Source organism: Vigna radiata, chromosome 1 (genome assembly GCF_000741045.1).
Source record: "Vigna radiata var. radiata cultivar VC1973A chromosome 1, Vradiata_ver6, whole genome shotgun sequence".
In the NCBI taxonomy this organism is placed as follows: Eukaryota; Viridiplantae; Streptophyta; class Magnoliopsida; order Fabales; family Fabaceae; genus Vigna; species Vigna radiata.
In genome coordinates, this window is record NC_028351.1 from 8,211,506 (window position 1) to 8,227,097 (window position 15,592).

The window sequence follows — 15,592 nt, forward strand, 5'->3', positions numbered from 1 at the left end:
TAATTATCTAATTTATTTATCTATTTTCTTTAGCAATATATATAATTTCTTTCTTGACTATCAATTTTAGGTTAACTTAAAAGTAACTGTATATCATAATATAAATTGTCAATTAAAAATATAAAATATAATATATATTCTTAAAAACGTCTTTTATATATTTTAATTAGGTTTAATACCTATTTTGGTTTCTCCTTTGGGAGGGTTTGTTCAAAGTGGTCCCTCCTTTTTTCAAAAGTTCACTTAAGTCCTACCTTTTGCAAAAACTGTTCAAAGTGGTCCTTTTTGCTAACAGCGTTAAGTTCAGTAACGGCAAAGGTGTCAGGTGTCTAATGTCTGATTATGTGGCATTGTTATTTGTTTTAATAAATATATATAATTGTGACGTGTAAATTATATTAATTAGGGTAAAATAAAGAAAGGAATTAGGGGTAATTAGGGTTAGAAGATTGGGGTAATTGGAATTGGATTGCGATTGAGATTGGGATTTTCGTGGTCGATTTAGGGTTCATCAAACACCTTCAATCCAGTAATTTCCGATTGCGATAATTTTCTCACTTCAACGCATCTTTGTTTTTTTTCTTTCCTCTGTAAAATTCAGTTTCTCTCTCTACAGAAAAAGTGGCAATTTCTCTTTGGAATCCTAATTCTAAATCTAAATCTGGCTGAAGGAGATATGATCCAAAGAGGTGACTGAGCAGGAAGAGGAGGAATCGAAGGATTCAAAGATGGGTTGCAACCAATCNAAGATCGAGAACCCCACTTGCCNCAAAAACACCNGTGCCNCCCTCGGCGACTTNGCCCCGGGGNAGGTTCANAACCCTCAATCGCCTNTGGGGAAGGGCGTGAAGCTGAAGCAGACGCCGAGTTTTGTGGAAGGAAAGAGGATTGTGAAACATTCCTAGAGCAGATATTTGCTAAGCAAATCGATGATGCCTTGAAAGCCATTGACAAGGATATTCAGTCTCTACAGGAGGAACTGGCAGCCATATCTCAGAAAAGGGACAAATCTTTTGAGAGCATGCAACAACTGAAAAAACAGCGTGAGGAGGGGAATTCCTATTTCTATCAAATCCCAGCAGTAACTGATGAATATGAATTTGAAAATCCCAAAAAGGTGACCCCTGACAAGGAGCCTGAAATTGATCCTGCAAAGCTGAAAGAGATGAAGNGTGAGGAGGAAATTTTAAAAGCAAAGCAGGCCTTGGAAAGAAAGAAGAAGTTAGNTGACAAAGCTGTAGCCAAAGGTTGACGATGACATTCAAGCCCCTGCTCCTGTGAAGGTTCCATGGTGTATCAGTATCCTATATTTGGTGGCGTTGAAAATGAAATTGGTGAGACTCACGCACCAATATGGGACATCGAAGAAATTGTTATTGGTGCAGATATTGTCAGTGATTATATTGAGGAGGATATTTCCGAGGAGCATTATGAAGTACATGAAGAACAAGTTTGGCGAGATATTGCAACAAGTTGAAAATGTTTTGCATGCTCCAGAATCAGAGCAGCTGGCTGAAGCAGAAAGCTGGTTGAATCGCAATCTCAATCGCAATCCAATTCCAATTACCCCAATCTTCTAACCCTAATTACCCCTAATTCCTTTCTTTATTTTATCCTAATTAATATAATTTATACGTCACAATTATATATATTTATTAAAACAAATAACAATGCCACATAATTAAACATTAGACACCTGACACCTCTGCTGTTACTGAACTTAACGCCGTTAGCAAAAAGGACCACTTTGAACAGTTTTTGCAAAAGGTAGGACTTAAGTGAACTTTTGAAAAAAGGAGGGACCACTTTGAACAAACCTTCCCAAAGGAGGGACCAAAATAGGTATTAAACCTTTTAATTAGAGTATAGTTCATAGGTTGAATAGTTTCGTAAGTCTTTATTTTCGTCTTGAATCTCAATTAGGTTTCTTTATTTTTCAACTTCTCAATTGGGTCCTTATTTTTGTAAAATTGAAACAATTAGAGGCCCTGCCGTTAAATTAAACAAACGACCGTTTCATTAATCTGACGTAGCATTAAAATTGAATTTTGTATTAAAAATTTTGATTGCACATGTGTAAATATTCAGATTAGAAAAGGACAAAATAGGCAAAACCTAAAAATTTAAGTGCAGCCTGCGAGTCTTGAGAAGCTTGAATATTAGCCTCTAAGGTTTCCGCCAGCGACCAGTCCTCATCACTGCGCGAACTCAATCAAAGCAAAAATTCAGAATTTGTGTCGGCGACCAGTCCTCACGATTCTGACCATGGTTTCTATTTTCGCGCGAAGTTCTCTCTTCCCGCGCCGCACCTTCACCCGCAAGAGAAAGTGCTCTTGCTTTTGTGAACGATGCCGACGACTATGGTTGAGTTCTTTACTTTATTTTTGTGGGCATTACTTAATTGAAGGTTGAGAATGAGAAGACAGTGAGAGATGTTGCAAAGGTGGAAAAATAGGAAGATGATGGGAGGGTGAAGCAATTCTGAATCAGTGATAACCGGTTCTGCAAACTTCTTAAGTGCTGATGATTTTGAACCTCCTCTTATCCCTCCCAAGACAATCCCAGATCCTGAGGATAAGAAGCCGGAGGACTGGGATGAGAGAGAGAAAATTCCAGACCCAAGTGCAGTAAAGCCTGACGACTGGGATGAGGATGCACCCTTGGAAATTATTGATGAAGAAGCTGAAAAACCTGAAGGAGGATGGTGAATGGGAAGCCCCAAAGATTGAGAACCCAAAATGCGAAGCTACCCCAGGCTGCGGTGAGTGGAAGAGGCCGATGAAGAGGAATCCTGCTTATAAGGGAAAATGGCATGCCCCACTTATTGAAAATCATGCTTATAAGGGTATATGGAAGCCTAGGGATATTCCAAACCCTGCTTACTTTGAACTAAAAAAACCTAATTTTGAGCCAATCGTTGCTTTTGGTATCGAGATTTGGACAATGCAAGATGGCATTTTGTTTGACAACATCTTGATAGCTAAAGATGATAAAATTGTTGAGTCGTATCGGGAGACTACTTGGAAACCCAAGTTTTCAGTTGAAAAAGAAAAACAGAAGGCAGAGGAAGCTGCATCTGGATCGAGTGGTCTTGCTGGATTCCAGGAGAAGGTATTTGACCTCTTATATAAGATCGCAAGAGAAGAAAAGAGTGGAAAGATGAGACAAGACCTTGAAGGAGATGTGAATGTTATTGATGGTGACCAAGTCTTTGAAGGAGATGGTGGTGAATGGAGGATGCAGATGATGTTGGTTTCATTATTGAGAAGGGGATTTAGGGTTCTGAAAGAAAAAGGGTTAATGGAAGAAGAAAAAGAGTTTGTCTTTTTTACCCTTTTGAAGACATGATTTAACTTTGCTTAATTCATTTTTTAATATAAAAATTAATTCAAACTCATTTTTAATGCCATGTCAGATTAATAAAATATATTGACCATATCATGTAGGTTAAATTTAACGGTCGTATGTTTAATTTAATAACAGACCTCTAATTGCTTTAATTTTATAAAAATAAAAACCTAATTGAAAAGTTGAAAAAGAAAGGAACTTGAGATTCAGGACGAAAATAGATACTTACGTAAGTATTAAACCTAGTTCATAAAATAAAACTATTTATTATAAATATATAAAAATAAGTATGAACCCTATACAATGCAAAAAAAATAAAAAGATAGTATATGAAGGATTGAGATAAGCCATTAGCAACCAACAGAAAATTCCATTTATGTGTTTTTAAAGAAACACTGTTTTTAAAGAAACACTCCCACCCAATCTTTTGTTTCCGCAAAGCATCGACACTTCTCTTCATCTTTAACCTAACAATGTCCCTCCCAATATCAAAGTTAAGGTTCTCTCCTTCTTGTTCCATTTCCAAGTTTTCTCCTTTTCTTTCAAACCCTTCTTCCTTCTCTTCCTTTCACTTACACTATTACTGTCAGTCTCCTTCACTTGACCATGACAATGTTCACGACGTTGTCTCCCAATTTCATAGCATGATTTCCTCCCATCTACGCATTTGGGCAGATTTTGGGATCTCTTACAAAGATGAAACACTATTCTACAACTATTTCCCTTTTTAAGCAAATGGAGCTCAATGGAATATGGAGTAATCTTGTCATTCTCAGCATCGTCATCAATTGTTTCTGCCACTTAGGCCACATGCCCTTCTCTTTCTCTATTCTTGCCAAGATTCTCAAACGAGCTTATCATCCAAATGTCATAACCTTAAGTACCCTCATGAAAGGTCTCTGTCTTAATGGTGAAGTCAAGAAAGCACTTTCTTTTCATGACAAGGCACAAGCACAAGGATTTCGACTTAACGAGGTTAGTTACGGGATCTTGATCGATGGCTTGTGCAAGGTAAGAGAAACCGCAGCTGCCATGAAGTTACTCAGAATAATAGAGGGCCGATTATGTAAGTCTAATGTGGTAATGTATACCAGTATAATTGACTCTCTATTCAAAGATAATCTTGCCAAGGAGGCTTATGATATCGTTATTAAAATGATGTCAAATAACATCATGACTGATGTTTATATCTATAATATAATGATTGATGGTGCATGTAAGGAAGGAAAGATAAAAGAAGCTAAGATTGTGTTAGGTGTAATGGTAAAAGCTATGGGTATATTTTAGTTAATAAGGTGCAAAGTGCTAAACACATATTTAATGTTATGACCCAAATTGGAGTAACTCCTAATGTTTATTGCTACACTATCATGATTAATGGATTATGTAAGAGTAAAAGAGTAGAGGAGGCCATGACTCTTTTTGAGAAAATGCATAAGAGGAACATGGTCCCTAATACAGTGACTTATACTACTCTTATAGATGGTTTATGTAAATCGGGTAGAATAACTTATGTTTGGGATCTTATTGATGAGATGTATGATAGAAATCAACAACCAAATGTAATCACTTATACTTGCTTGATACATGCTTTATGCAAAAACTATTGTCTAAACAAGGCATTTGAATTATTCAAGACAATGATGGAAAAAGGAATTCAACCGACTATGCACACCTGGAACACACTTATTGATGGAATGTGCAAAGGAGAAAGACTTGAAGAGGCACAAGAGACCTTTCAAGATCTTTTAATTAAAGGGTATCCTTTAAATGTATGCAGTTATAATATTATGATCGGTGGTCTTTGTAAAAAGGGTTTGCTTGATGAGGCATTGACCTTATGGTCCAAAATGGAAGACAATGGTTGCATACCTGATGCAATAACTTTCGAAATAATGATTACGGCTCTCTTTGAAAATGATGAGATTGATAAGGCAGAGACATTTCTTCGTGAAATGATATTTAGAGGCTTGTTGACATAATAAAAGGTAAAACCTCATCTATGTATTTGCTACATAACGTACTTGAATGGTTCCTATATGCTGTATCTGTTTGATGGGAGAAGTTCTTGATGCTTGTCTTGCTAACTTGAAGAGTTGAAACTTTTTTATTTTAAGCTGTACGTTTTCATTGCTATAGAACTTTTGTGTGTTTTTTTTTTTCTTTTTTTGTTTTTTAAAATTGCATGACCCAAACCCTGACTTCCCCCATAAATTCTAATGGATTTTTTTTCCAAGTTCATTTAACTTTCTCGAGGTTCTGTACCACTTAACGTAATTAAGGAAGTGTACTATCATACTATATTACCTTATTGATATAGTTCAGTACAAGTTTCAAATTGTGTAAATAAGCTTCGATCCATTGAAATGAGGGCACACCGCTAAATCAATGTAATTGAAGTTTTGAATATTTTGTTATCAAGTTGTAGCATTTGCAATTACACTTTCTGACTTTGGCTGCAGGATCCAGTCTCTTGAATATTTTACCTTGAACTTCTTCAACAAATCCTACAGTATCACACCATCCTTTCTGTGTATGATTACAAAATAGTTGAGTTGTTATCAATTTATTAAGTTACGAGTGCCTCCAATTGATAGTTTCATAAAAAAACTACAATTAAATTAACATTGTATCATAAGAAACAGTAAAAGGTGGCATTTTAAAGATACAGTTCTTTGTGGGATTATAATCTGCATAAGAAGTATGAAATTGTCTGCTGTAACATTGTAGTTCTTTGCGGATGCTGATTTCATTTTTCAAGTTTGTCATATTGGAGTTGATACTCTTATTGTTTGTGATTTGAATAGTATTCCTAGTGCAATTTTCACTTGCCTTAGTGCTGCTGTTGATAAGTCTGCTCTTCTTTTTCTATACATTTAGGCACCTCTTATAATAGATGAAGTGTTGTTGAGCAGAAGGAAGCAAAGCTTCAAGTCAACTTCAAATTTTTGTTTGTTCTAGTATAGTACATATTTTGATACTCTTCGAAAGTGTAATTTCATTTCATTTGACTTTTAAGGTTATGCTTCATTCATTCAACTGATTTTCTTTAAACATGCAAAGAGAAATTAATAGATTAATTCAAACAATAATTGATTATTTTCATTAACATTAATTTTACCCGGTTGTTCATGCACAGCAATTGAGACATTTACGCATATTTTGACAAAGAACCAATTCACATAATTTGACTTTGATTTATAACATCAAATGTAGTGATCCAAAACAACTTGAGGAGCAAATTTGACAGAAAAAGAAAAAAAAAAAAAACTAAGTGAATGAATAATATGACTTCTGTCATTATTCAAAGATATGATCTTTGACATTTCTTGTGACAAGAAAAACCATCCAAAAAAAATCTAATGCAAACAATAAGACGAAGGCGGGTATGAAATCAATCACTGACTTTCAATTATTGCAATATAGTACAACCAAATCTGGGAAAGTTACTTAAAACAATTGTAACGTAAAAAACACTGCTTGAAAATGAAAATAGAACTAGAGTGATTTAAACTAGTTATAAAACATCCTCAATATTACTTTTAAAGTGAAGTGGTTATCATGAAATTAAATTGCAATATATTAATGTTTGTGATTAGATGATACTATGTTAAATTACTATTTATTGAAGGGAACATTTCATACCTGTGGCTCAAGAAACGCACCAAGTTGCCACGCAAATGGCCAATTTTGAAGCAATATTTGACATTCTCGTAATGTATTCCCTCACATTAATTAATTCATTCTTTAACAGAGCTATATGGATTACAAATTCACTTCCTAAATGGCTTGAAATGAAAACGTGGTTATTACTACCGCTGTAATATTATGTATTTACAGTGGACCAAATGCATAGTTCTATGATGTTATGTTTCATTCATTGAACTTATTTTCTTTAAACATGCACAGGATGTAAATGTTGGAAAGTCTGTACCACCTCTCTCAAACACAACTTCATTAATTTCAATTGATTTTATTTTAAAGTCTTACGTCTATCAGAATGGGAGGAGCATTGGACAATGTTACTATTGGCCTGTTGGTGTTGATAAGATAATTTAAGTTTAATATAATTGAATACTTTCTTTAATAACAATTCAAATATTTCTCTACACAAAGTAATTGTTCATATATTAAGTCATCATATTCAAAACATAATATGATTGGTGAAAATCTGTATATAAGACTCAAAATCTGTATAAAACTCTTGTTGAAATTAAACACTTAATCTCCCATATGGCTGAAAACTCGCAACAATTCAACTTAAGGAACAATATCAAAATTATGCATCAGTACTTTTGGATTCTTTTTCTCGAAACAATGAAACAATTCCGGCTGTTAACTACTCCCAGACACTAGATGAGAAATTCAGTGAGAAATTTTGTAACTCTGCTGCATTTTCTACTAATGCATATTTTTGCACATTTGAAAATTGAGAAGGAAACTTCAAAGCAATCACTACAACAATAGCAAGAATTGGAGTTGAAACCACTTACATCACACGTCATAGCTGCTAATGAATTTTTTCATTGTGTTGCAAATCCTTTTGTTCATAAGTTCAGTGATTTTGATTTGAATACTCGAGTTGATTTTAGTGCTCTACCTATCTATGATGATTATAATGAGTCAAGCTGCTATTATTGAATTTAATATTCAAGCTTTTGAAACTGATTTTAGTACTATTGTAGACTTCAATTCTGATTTTCATACTAATGCTCATACTGAATGCATAACTATTAGAGTTGACACAATTTCTCAATCTAACACTAAATTTAGGCCTGCTGATTCTTATATTGATATAACTGTTAGTGCATGCTTTGATTTTACAGTTTATGTTGTTGATCATAGGGACAGATTGGCTAGAGTGGTTGAGCAGAAAGAAACAAAGTTTCAAGTAACTTCAAATTTTTGTTTGTAGTAGTAGTATACATTCAATACTTTCTTTAGCTTGTGTAATTAAGGATACTAAATATAGTATAAAAAATAGGATGATAGAAAGTAGATTGATTCGTGATCAATTTGAGTTACGCTATGTTGTTTTTAGTTTAGATTTGATTAGTTTTAACTTTTACATTAGTTTAGTTTAAATATGTTTCTTTTTTTCTCTTCTTTATTGTTAGGACATGTTTAATTCAAGTGTGGGGAGGGGTAAATTTTTGTTTTTTTTTCCTGTTTAGATAAGTCTGTTTACTGTTTTAAATTCTCTGGTGTGAACTTTTTTACACTTGTAGTTTTTTTCATTCATTTGTTAATTTAGAAGCTTAAGAATATAATTGCATTATAGATTTGATATGACTCTGAACACTGTTTTGATGATTCTTTTTACTACTTTTTTTTTTCATATTTTCTGTTTCAGTTTATAGTTACTATACTGCTTTTAGATTTTGCAGTTTTAATTCTGAATATTAGTATATACAGAGTTCATTTAGATAGACTTTCAGTTATACAATTATTTAGAGTTCCATTTCACAATTTCAGTTTTTTTAGAATTCTCTCCATCATGGTTTTGTTTTAAGTTTAGAATAGGCTTTTCACCTGGTGATCATTTAATCCAATAATACTTATCTAATTTATTTATCTAGTTTTCTTATCGGAATATATAATTTCTCTCTTGACTATCAATTTTAGGTTAACTTAAAAGTAACTTTATATCATAATATAAATTATCAATTAAGAATATAAAATATAATATATATTCTTAAAAACATCTTTTTATATATTTTAATTATAATATAGTTCATAAACTAAAACTATTTGTTATAAATATATAAAAATAGGTATGAACCCTAGACAATTCACAAAATTTTAAAAAGTAGTATATGAAGGATTGAGAGAAGCCATGAGCAACAAACAGAATCTTTAACCTAACAATGTCACTCCCAATATCAAAGTTAAGGTTCTCTCTTTCTTATTCCATTTCCAAGTTTTCTCCTTTTCTTTCAAACCCTTCTTCCTTCTCTTCCTTTCACTTACACTATCATTCTCAGCCTCCTTCAATTGACCATGACAATGTTCAGGACGTTGTCTCCCAATTTCATCGCATGTTTCATATGCGTCCTGTTCCTCCCATTTACGCATTTGGACAGATTTTGGGATCTCTTACACGGATGAAACACTATTCTACAACTATTTCCCTTTTTAAGCAAATGGAACTGAAGGGAATACAGAGTAATCTTGTCATTCTCAGCATCGTGATCAATTGTTTCTGCCACTTACATCAAATGACCTCCGCTTTCTCTGTATTTGCCAAAATTCTCAAACGAGGTTATCATCCAGATGTCATAACCTTAAGTAACCTCATGAAAGGTCTCTGTCTTAATAATGAGGTCAAGAATGCTCTTAGCCTTCACGACAAGGTAGTAGCACAAGGATTTCGACCTAACGAGGTTAGTTACGCTATTTTGATCAATGGCTTGTGCAAGGTAGGAGAAACGGAAGCTGCCATGAAGTTGCTCAGAATAATAGAAGGCTGTCGATTATGTAAGTCTAATGTGGTAATGTATGCCATTATAATTGACTCTTTATTCAAACAAAATCTTGCAAAAGAGGCTTATCATTTGCATAGTAAAATGATATCAAGTAGCATCATGTCGAATGTTTATATCTATAATATAATGATTAATGCTTTATGTAAGGAAGGAAAGATAAAAGAAGCTAAGAATGTGCTGTGTGTGATGGTAAAAGCTTCTGTCAAACCTGATAATGTTACCTTTGGCACTTTGATGGGTGGATATATTTTAGTTAATGAAGTGCAAAGTGCTAAACACATATTTAATGTTATGACCCAAATTGGAGTAATTCCTAATGTTTACAGTTATAATATCATGATTAATGGATTATGTAAAAGTAAAAGAGTGGATGAGGCCAAGAATCTCTTTCAGAATATGCATAAGAGGAACATGGTTCCTGATACAGTGACTTACACTATTCTTATAGATGGGTTATGCAAATCTGGGAGAATAGCTGATGTTTGGGATCTTATTGATGAGATGCATGATAGAAATCAACAACCAAATGTAATCACTTACAATTGCTTGATAAATGCTTTATGCAAAAACTATCTTTTAGACAAGGCATTTAAACTATTCAAGAAAATGAAGGAAAAAGGAATTCAACCGACTATAAGTACCTGGAACACACTTATTGATGGAATGTGCAGAAAGGGAAGACTTGAGAAGTCACGATAGAGTTTCCAAGAACTTTTAATTAAAGGTTATCCTTTAAACATATATAATTAAAGGGTATCCTTTAACCATATATAGTTATACTATTATTATCAATGGTCTTTGTAAAAAGGGTTTACTTGATGAGGCATTGATCTTATGGTCCAAAATGGAAGACAATGGTTGCGTACCTGATGGAGTAACTTTTGAAATAATGATTACATCTCTCTTTCAAAAGGATGAAATTGATAAGGCAGAGACATTTCTTCGTGAAATGATATCTAGAAGATAACGTACTTGAATGGTTTTTATATGTTGTATGTGTTTGATCGGAGAAGGGTGATCTTTCTGCAATTGATGCATGTCTTGCTATAACATGAAGAGTTGAAAATTTTTTATTTTACGCTCTACATTTTCATTGCTATAGAACTTCTGTGTTTCTTTTGTTGAGGAAGTATACTGTCATACTATATTATCTTATTGATATTGATATAACTCATTACAAGTTTCAAATTGTGTAAATAAGCTTCAATCCATTGAAATGAGGGCACACCGGTAAATCAATGTAATTGAAGTTTTGAATATTTTGTTATCAAGTTGTAGCATATGCCATTACACTTTCTGGTTTTTGTTGCAGGATCCAGTCTCTTGAATTCAATATACAATTTTAATCTTGTTTAATTTTTTTTATGTACCATGCCCAATTCGTCTATATAGGTCAAAGGCTAATGGCGTTTTTATAAGAACATTCTAATTGGTACAAATTTTTTTACCACACTAAATTTGTTTGAATAAAATAACTAATGTAATATAAGAATATAAGTCTAAAGTGTGAACTCAAGAATCAATTCTGTTATTAGTGGTGAAGTCATTGTCAAGCATACAGAGGACACAGTGAGGCTTAAAAGACCTCAAAAAACAACAATTCCTTGGAGAAAACTAAATTGTGGATCAAATGATATTGAAAACACAACTTTGAGTGGTCTAAATATGTGTTCATGGTTTCCAGAGGATGGTGGTCTCTGCAATCATGGAGGTGACAACATAAGGATCCATGTTAGAAGCAGGCCTTCTGTCCTCAAAGTAACCTTTCCCTTGTTTCTCAGTGTCTCTTCCAACTCTAACTGAGCTTCCACGGTTTGCCACACCCTTCAGAGAAAAATGTTTTACCATTAATTGCTAATCTCAAAAAACATCATAAGATACCATAAGATGATGACTTACCCAAGAGAATGTGTTGATGTCTGCAGTTTCATGTCTTCCAGTTAGACGTCTCTCATTACCTTTTCCATATGCTGCAATGTGCTCTTTGTGTCTCAATCCAAGCTTTTCAATGGCTTTCTTAATCACCTCATAACCACCCTCTTCTCTCATGGACTTGGTGCTGTACTCACCATTCATTACATCTCTCACAAAATCATACATTCCAAACAATAATAACTCAAATATATAACATGTTTATAAGTTTCTTGTGTTGTTCTTCTACTATAACTTTTAAAATATACTGATTTTGATATATTAATATATTTTGAAGATACAGCAGAAAAATAACATAAAAAACCTTGTAAAAAATCCAGATTCATATATTACCTGTAGTTTGTATGTGCCCCAGCTCCATTCCAATCTCCCTAATACCACAACCATGAAACAATAAGTCAAAATATTGAAATAAATTAATGATACAATTAAGGTGGATTATTCTTTTATTATATGATTCAATCTTTCTACTATCAACAATTTTACAAGAAAATATCTAACCGGAATAGGCTTGGGATCAAATGAAACAACAGCTCCTGCCAACTCTGTAATCCTCTGTGTCATAACAACATTTCATCAACGTTTTCATTGATTTTCATCAACCATGTTCATCATATATGATCTTTAATAATAAAAAATTAGTGAAACTTCGTATTACTTCCAAAATGTAGCGAGCAGCCCAGACTTCATCTCCGGCAGAGATTCCAACAGAAGGACCAACTTGGAATTCCCACTACAAAATAAGAATAAAATTAATAAATATTTTTAATTTCAATAAAAGCCAATTGCATTGTAGTAATAAATAGAAGACTCGTTAGTTTTCCAAAAAAGATAAGTTTGTTCATTAAATCACACCATGGAAATGCTTTGATAACACTATTATCAGTCATTACAATTTAAATATTTAAATTTTTTATTGTACCTGGCCTGGCATAACCTCTCCATTGATGCCACTAATGTTAATTCCTGCATAAACACAAGCTTTGTAATGTGCATCTACAATATCACGACCATAGGCTTTATCAGCACCAACTCCACAGTAGTATGGTCCCTGTTCAAGTTAAACATTGATTGAGTTAACATTATGAAGAAATGAAAAGAGAAATGAATAGATTAATTCAAACAATAATTGATTATTTTCATTAACATTAATTTTACCTAGTTGTTCATGCACTAGACATTTTCACATATTTTGACAAAGAACCAATTCACATAATTTGACGTTGATTTATAACATCAAATGCAGTGATCATAAACAACTTGAAGAGCAAATTTGACAAAAAAAAAAAGAAAAAAAAATTAAGTGAATATGAATAGGAAAAGAAAATACAAATAGGATTTTCTTTTTTAAAAATAAAAGTTTTATGAATTTTGTCTTTATTCAAAGTAATGATCTTTTTTGACATTTTGCGTGACAAGAAAAACCAACCAAAAATATCTAATGCAAAGAATAAAACAGGCGTATATGAAATCAATTAGTGAGATTCAATTATTACAGTATAGTACAATCAAATCTTGGAAAGTTACCCAAAACAATGGTAACATAAAAAACACTCTTTGAAAATGAAAAAAGAAAATAGAACTAGAGTAGAGTGAAATACTAGTTCAAAAGGTGTTAAGAGATAGACTTTAAACTTAACTCAACCTACAAAATTGACTTGTAGTGTTTGTAGTGTGAGATTTGCATGCACATATATACTATAAACTGGTTTTATCTCTAGTCGATATAAATCTTTTCTTACAAATCATGGTTGAAGAATGCATTGTTGACATTTAGTGAATGAAGAGGTCATTGTTAAAGAGTCACAATTGTTATAAATAAACTAACAAACCATTTTTATCATGGGAGAAAAAATATATATAGATGGATCAAACGTAACAGTTACAAAAGGAAGGTCAGAAGACGTAGAAGAAGTCGTGGATGAACAGGAAAGAAAAACCTTAAAACTCAAGATTCTCCAATCAAGACACCTCAAAGGGAAAAAAGAGCAATCTTAATGCTCGAATAGCTTTTAACAAGAGAGGGACGACATTGATCTATGAAGGCATTATTGACGACACGATGGTCATCTGGCCGAGACGATCAAAATCGTGTTATTATCGATCAAAACTGAAACTCTGATAGTGCTAGACGATAGTACCATTGACGAGAATAACAAGTAAAGGCCAAAAAAAAAAAATTCTCGAAAGAACAATCATATTAAGATGAAAAAATAGGATATGATTTGTACTCAATATATTAATAAACTCATCTTATTCCTAATCTTATTCCTAATCGATATAAGACTTAAAAAACATCCTTAACATTTATTTTTAAAGTGATTATCATGAAATTAAATTACAATATATTAATGTTTGTGATTAAATGGTACTATGCTAAATTACTATTTATTGAAGGGAACATTTCATACCTGTGGTCCAGGAAACCCACCAAGTGGCCATCCAAGTGGCCAATTCACGTCTTTCTGCAATAAGGTGTATTCTTGTTCAATTCCATACCTGTAAGTGTATATATTCATGAAAGGATAAATTATAATAATTTCATTTAAAAAATTAGAATAAAAAAGTTTTCTTTATAGAAAGAAATCATTTGTTGAAAAATTGAATAATCTAAATAAAATGTTGGAAAAAATACTTACCATGGTACCTCAGCAACAACATCAGGGTGGCTGAAAATTTTGGCAGCATCATACCTCTTGTTGGTTTGAAGTGGCTCACCAGCTGGGGTGTAAACATCACAAATCACCTATACATTTTTATTCAAGTGTGAAACATTGACCCACAAAACAGTATACAATTTGATTAATTAAGAAAAAAAGTTGCTTGATTTATTATTATTATTATAAGCCAATTGTTCAAATTTGAAAACTTACAAGAATATTGTTGCCTCTCCTAAAGGGGTCCTTGAAAATAGCTTGTGGACTTCATCAAAGAAAACACCAACCATCAATCATTTTTTATGAAAAAGAATAACATTGAATACAGAAAAGTTCATAAGGAGATTAAACCATACTATAAGATGACTTCACTATCATCCCCAGGAGCTTGATCTGTGCTAGACCCATCATAGTTCCATTTTGGAAGTTTTGCAGGGTCATCCACTGGTCCAGGAAGAGTCTGTTTGTTCACAAACCACAACAACAAAAAGGTCACAAATTTAAAATAGTGAACATGGAAAAGTTTACCAAATTAATTTATTAATTATCTCTTGAGATGAAGAAAAAGAAAAAACCAATTACTCTGGCTTTACTTCTGAGGTCCATACCAGATCCACCAACCCTGTTTAAAAGCATACAAAATTAATTAAACAACTCTTCTTCGCTACATCATCAACTAGATCAAACCCAAGAACAAGATTCTAGCATCATCTATTACAAAAAAAAAAAACCAACTTTTTCTTATTTGTGTTTGATAGAACAACATGTGAAATGAAGTAGTATTCCCAAAGGATCAGTCAACATAAAGCATACCACAAACCAGAAATAACATTATAATATCAATAAAGGGGTTGGTTGATTATTACATTAGTGTAACAATAACACTATTTGTTCGTAGATTTTAAAAAGAAGAAAACAAAAACAGAGTCCCCTGTTTCTTGCACATGGCTTAGGTGATATGATAGTCCATTTTTTGTGGTGTTTGAGACAGAGGCTCACCATATGTACTCAGCAATGATCTTTTCTGTGGATTCTGAGAGGTTGAGGTTGATGAGATCTGAAAGCAAAGACATGGTGATAAAGAAGAAAAAGATGACTATGAAAGGATATTGTAGAAGATACCAAAAGGTGAAGCTTTGATAGGGTGAAGTGAATGAAGGACTCTGTTTG

At 32.9% G+C, this 15,592-nt stretch overlaps 2 protein-coding genes and 2 pseudogenes across 2 annotated transcripts; 3 read left to right on the forward strand and 1 right to left on the reverse strand.

The window, feature by feature from the left end:
* The first annotated feature begins 2,477 nt into the window (after positions 1–2,477).
* On the forward strand, positions 2,478–3,348 carry LOC106756720 (annotated as a pseudogene).
* Positions 3,349–3,636: 288 nt separating this feature from the next.
* Positions 3,637–6,402, forward strand: LOC111242072 (annotated as a pseudogene).
* A 3,030-nt stretch (positions 6,403–9,432) lies between these two features.
* LOC106756728 (pentatricopeptide repeat-containing protein At1g62680, mitochondrial) lies at positions 9,433–10,703 on the forward strand. Its single transcript, XM_022783654.1, has one exon. It carries the CDS (start codon positions 9,453–9,455, stop codon positions 10,530–10,532), a length of 1,080 nt encoding a protein of 359 aa, XP_022639375.1. The 5' UTR covers positions 9,433–9,452; the 3' UTR covers positions 10,533–10,703.
* Positions 10,704–11,340: 637 nt separating this feature from the next.
* Positions 11,341–15,592, reverse strand: LOC106756019 (glutamine synthetase PR-2). The gene is made up of 12 exons (XM_014638258.2): positions 15,422–15,592; positions 15,005–15,044; positions 14,779–14,882; positions 14,639–14,687; positions 14,405–14,511; positions 14,177–14,264; positions 12,688–12,816; positions 12,424–12,498; positions 12,267–12,320; positions 12,099–12,136; positions 11,733–11,892; positions 11,341–11,657 (listed from the first exon to the last, which is right to left on the reverse strand). The coding sequence occupies exons 1-12, from the start codon at positions 15,493–15,495 to the stop codon at positions 11,505–11,507; spliced, it is 1,071 nt and encodes a 356-aa protein (XP_014493744.1). The 5' UTR covers positions 15,496–15,592; the 3' UTR covers positions 11,341–11,504.

Bases quoted from the DNA above. Each gene is read 5' to 3' on its own strand.
- LOC106756728 (XM_022783654.1), top strand. From the start codon at position 9,453: ATGAAACACTATTCTACAACTATTTCCCTTTTTAAGCAAATGGAACTG.
- LOC106756019 (XM_014638258.2), bottom strand. From the start codon at position 15,495: ATGTCTTTGCTTTCAGATCTCATCAACCTCAACCTCTCAGAATCCACA. The intron at 12,817-14,176 runs GTATGAAATGTT...TAACTTGAACAG, and splicing joins GTGGGTTTCCTGGACCACAG to GGACCATACTACTGTGGAGT. The intron at 11,893-12,098 runs GTAATATATGAA...TGGTGAGTACAG, and splicing joins GGGGCACATACAAACTACAG to CACCAAGTCCATGAGAGAAG.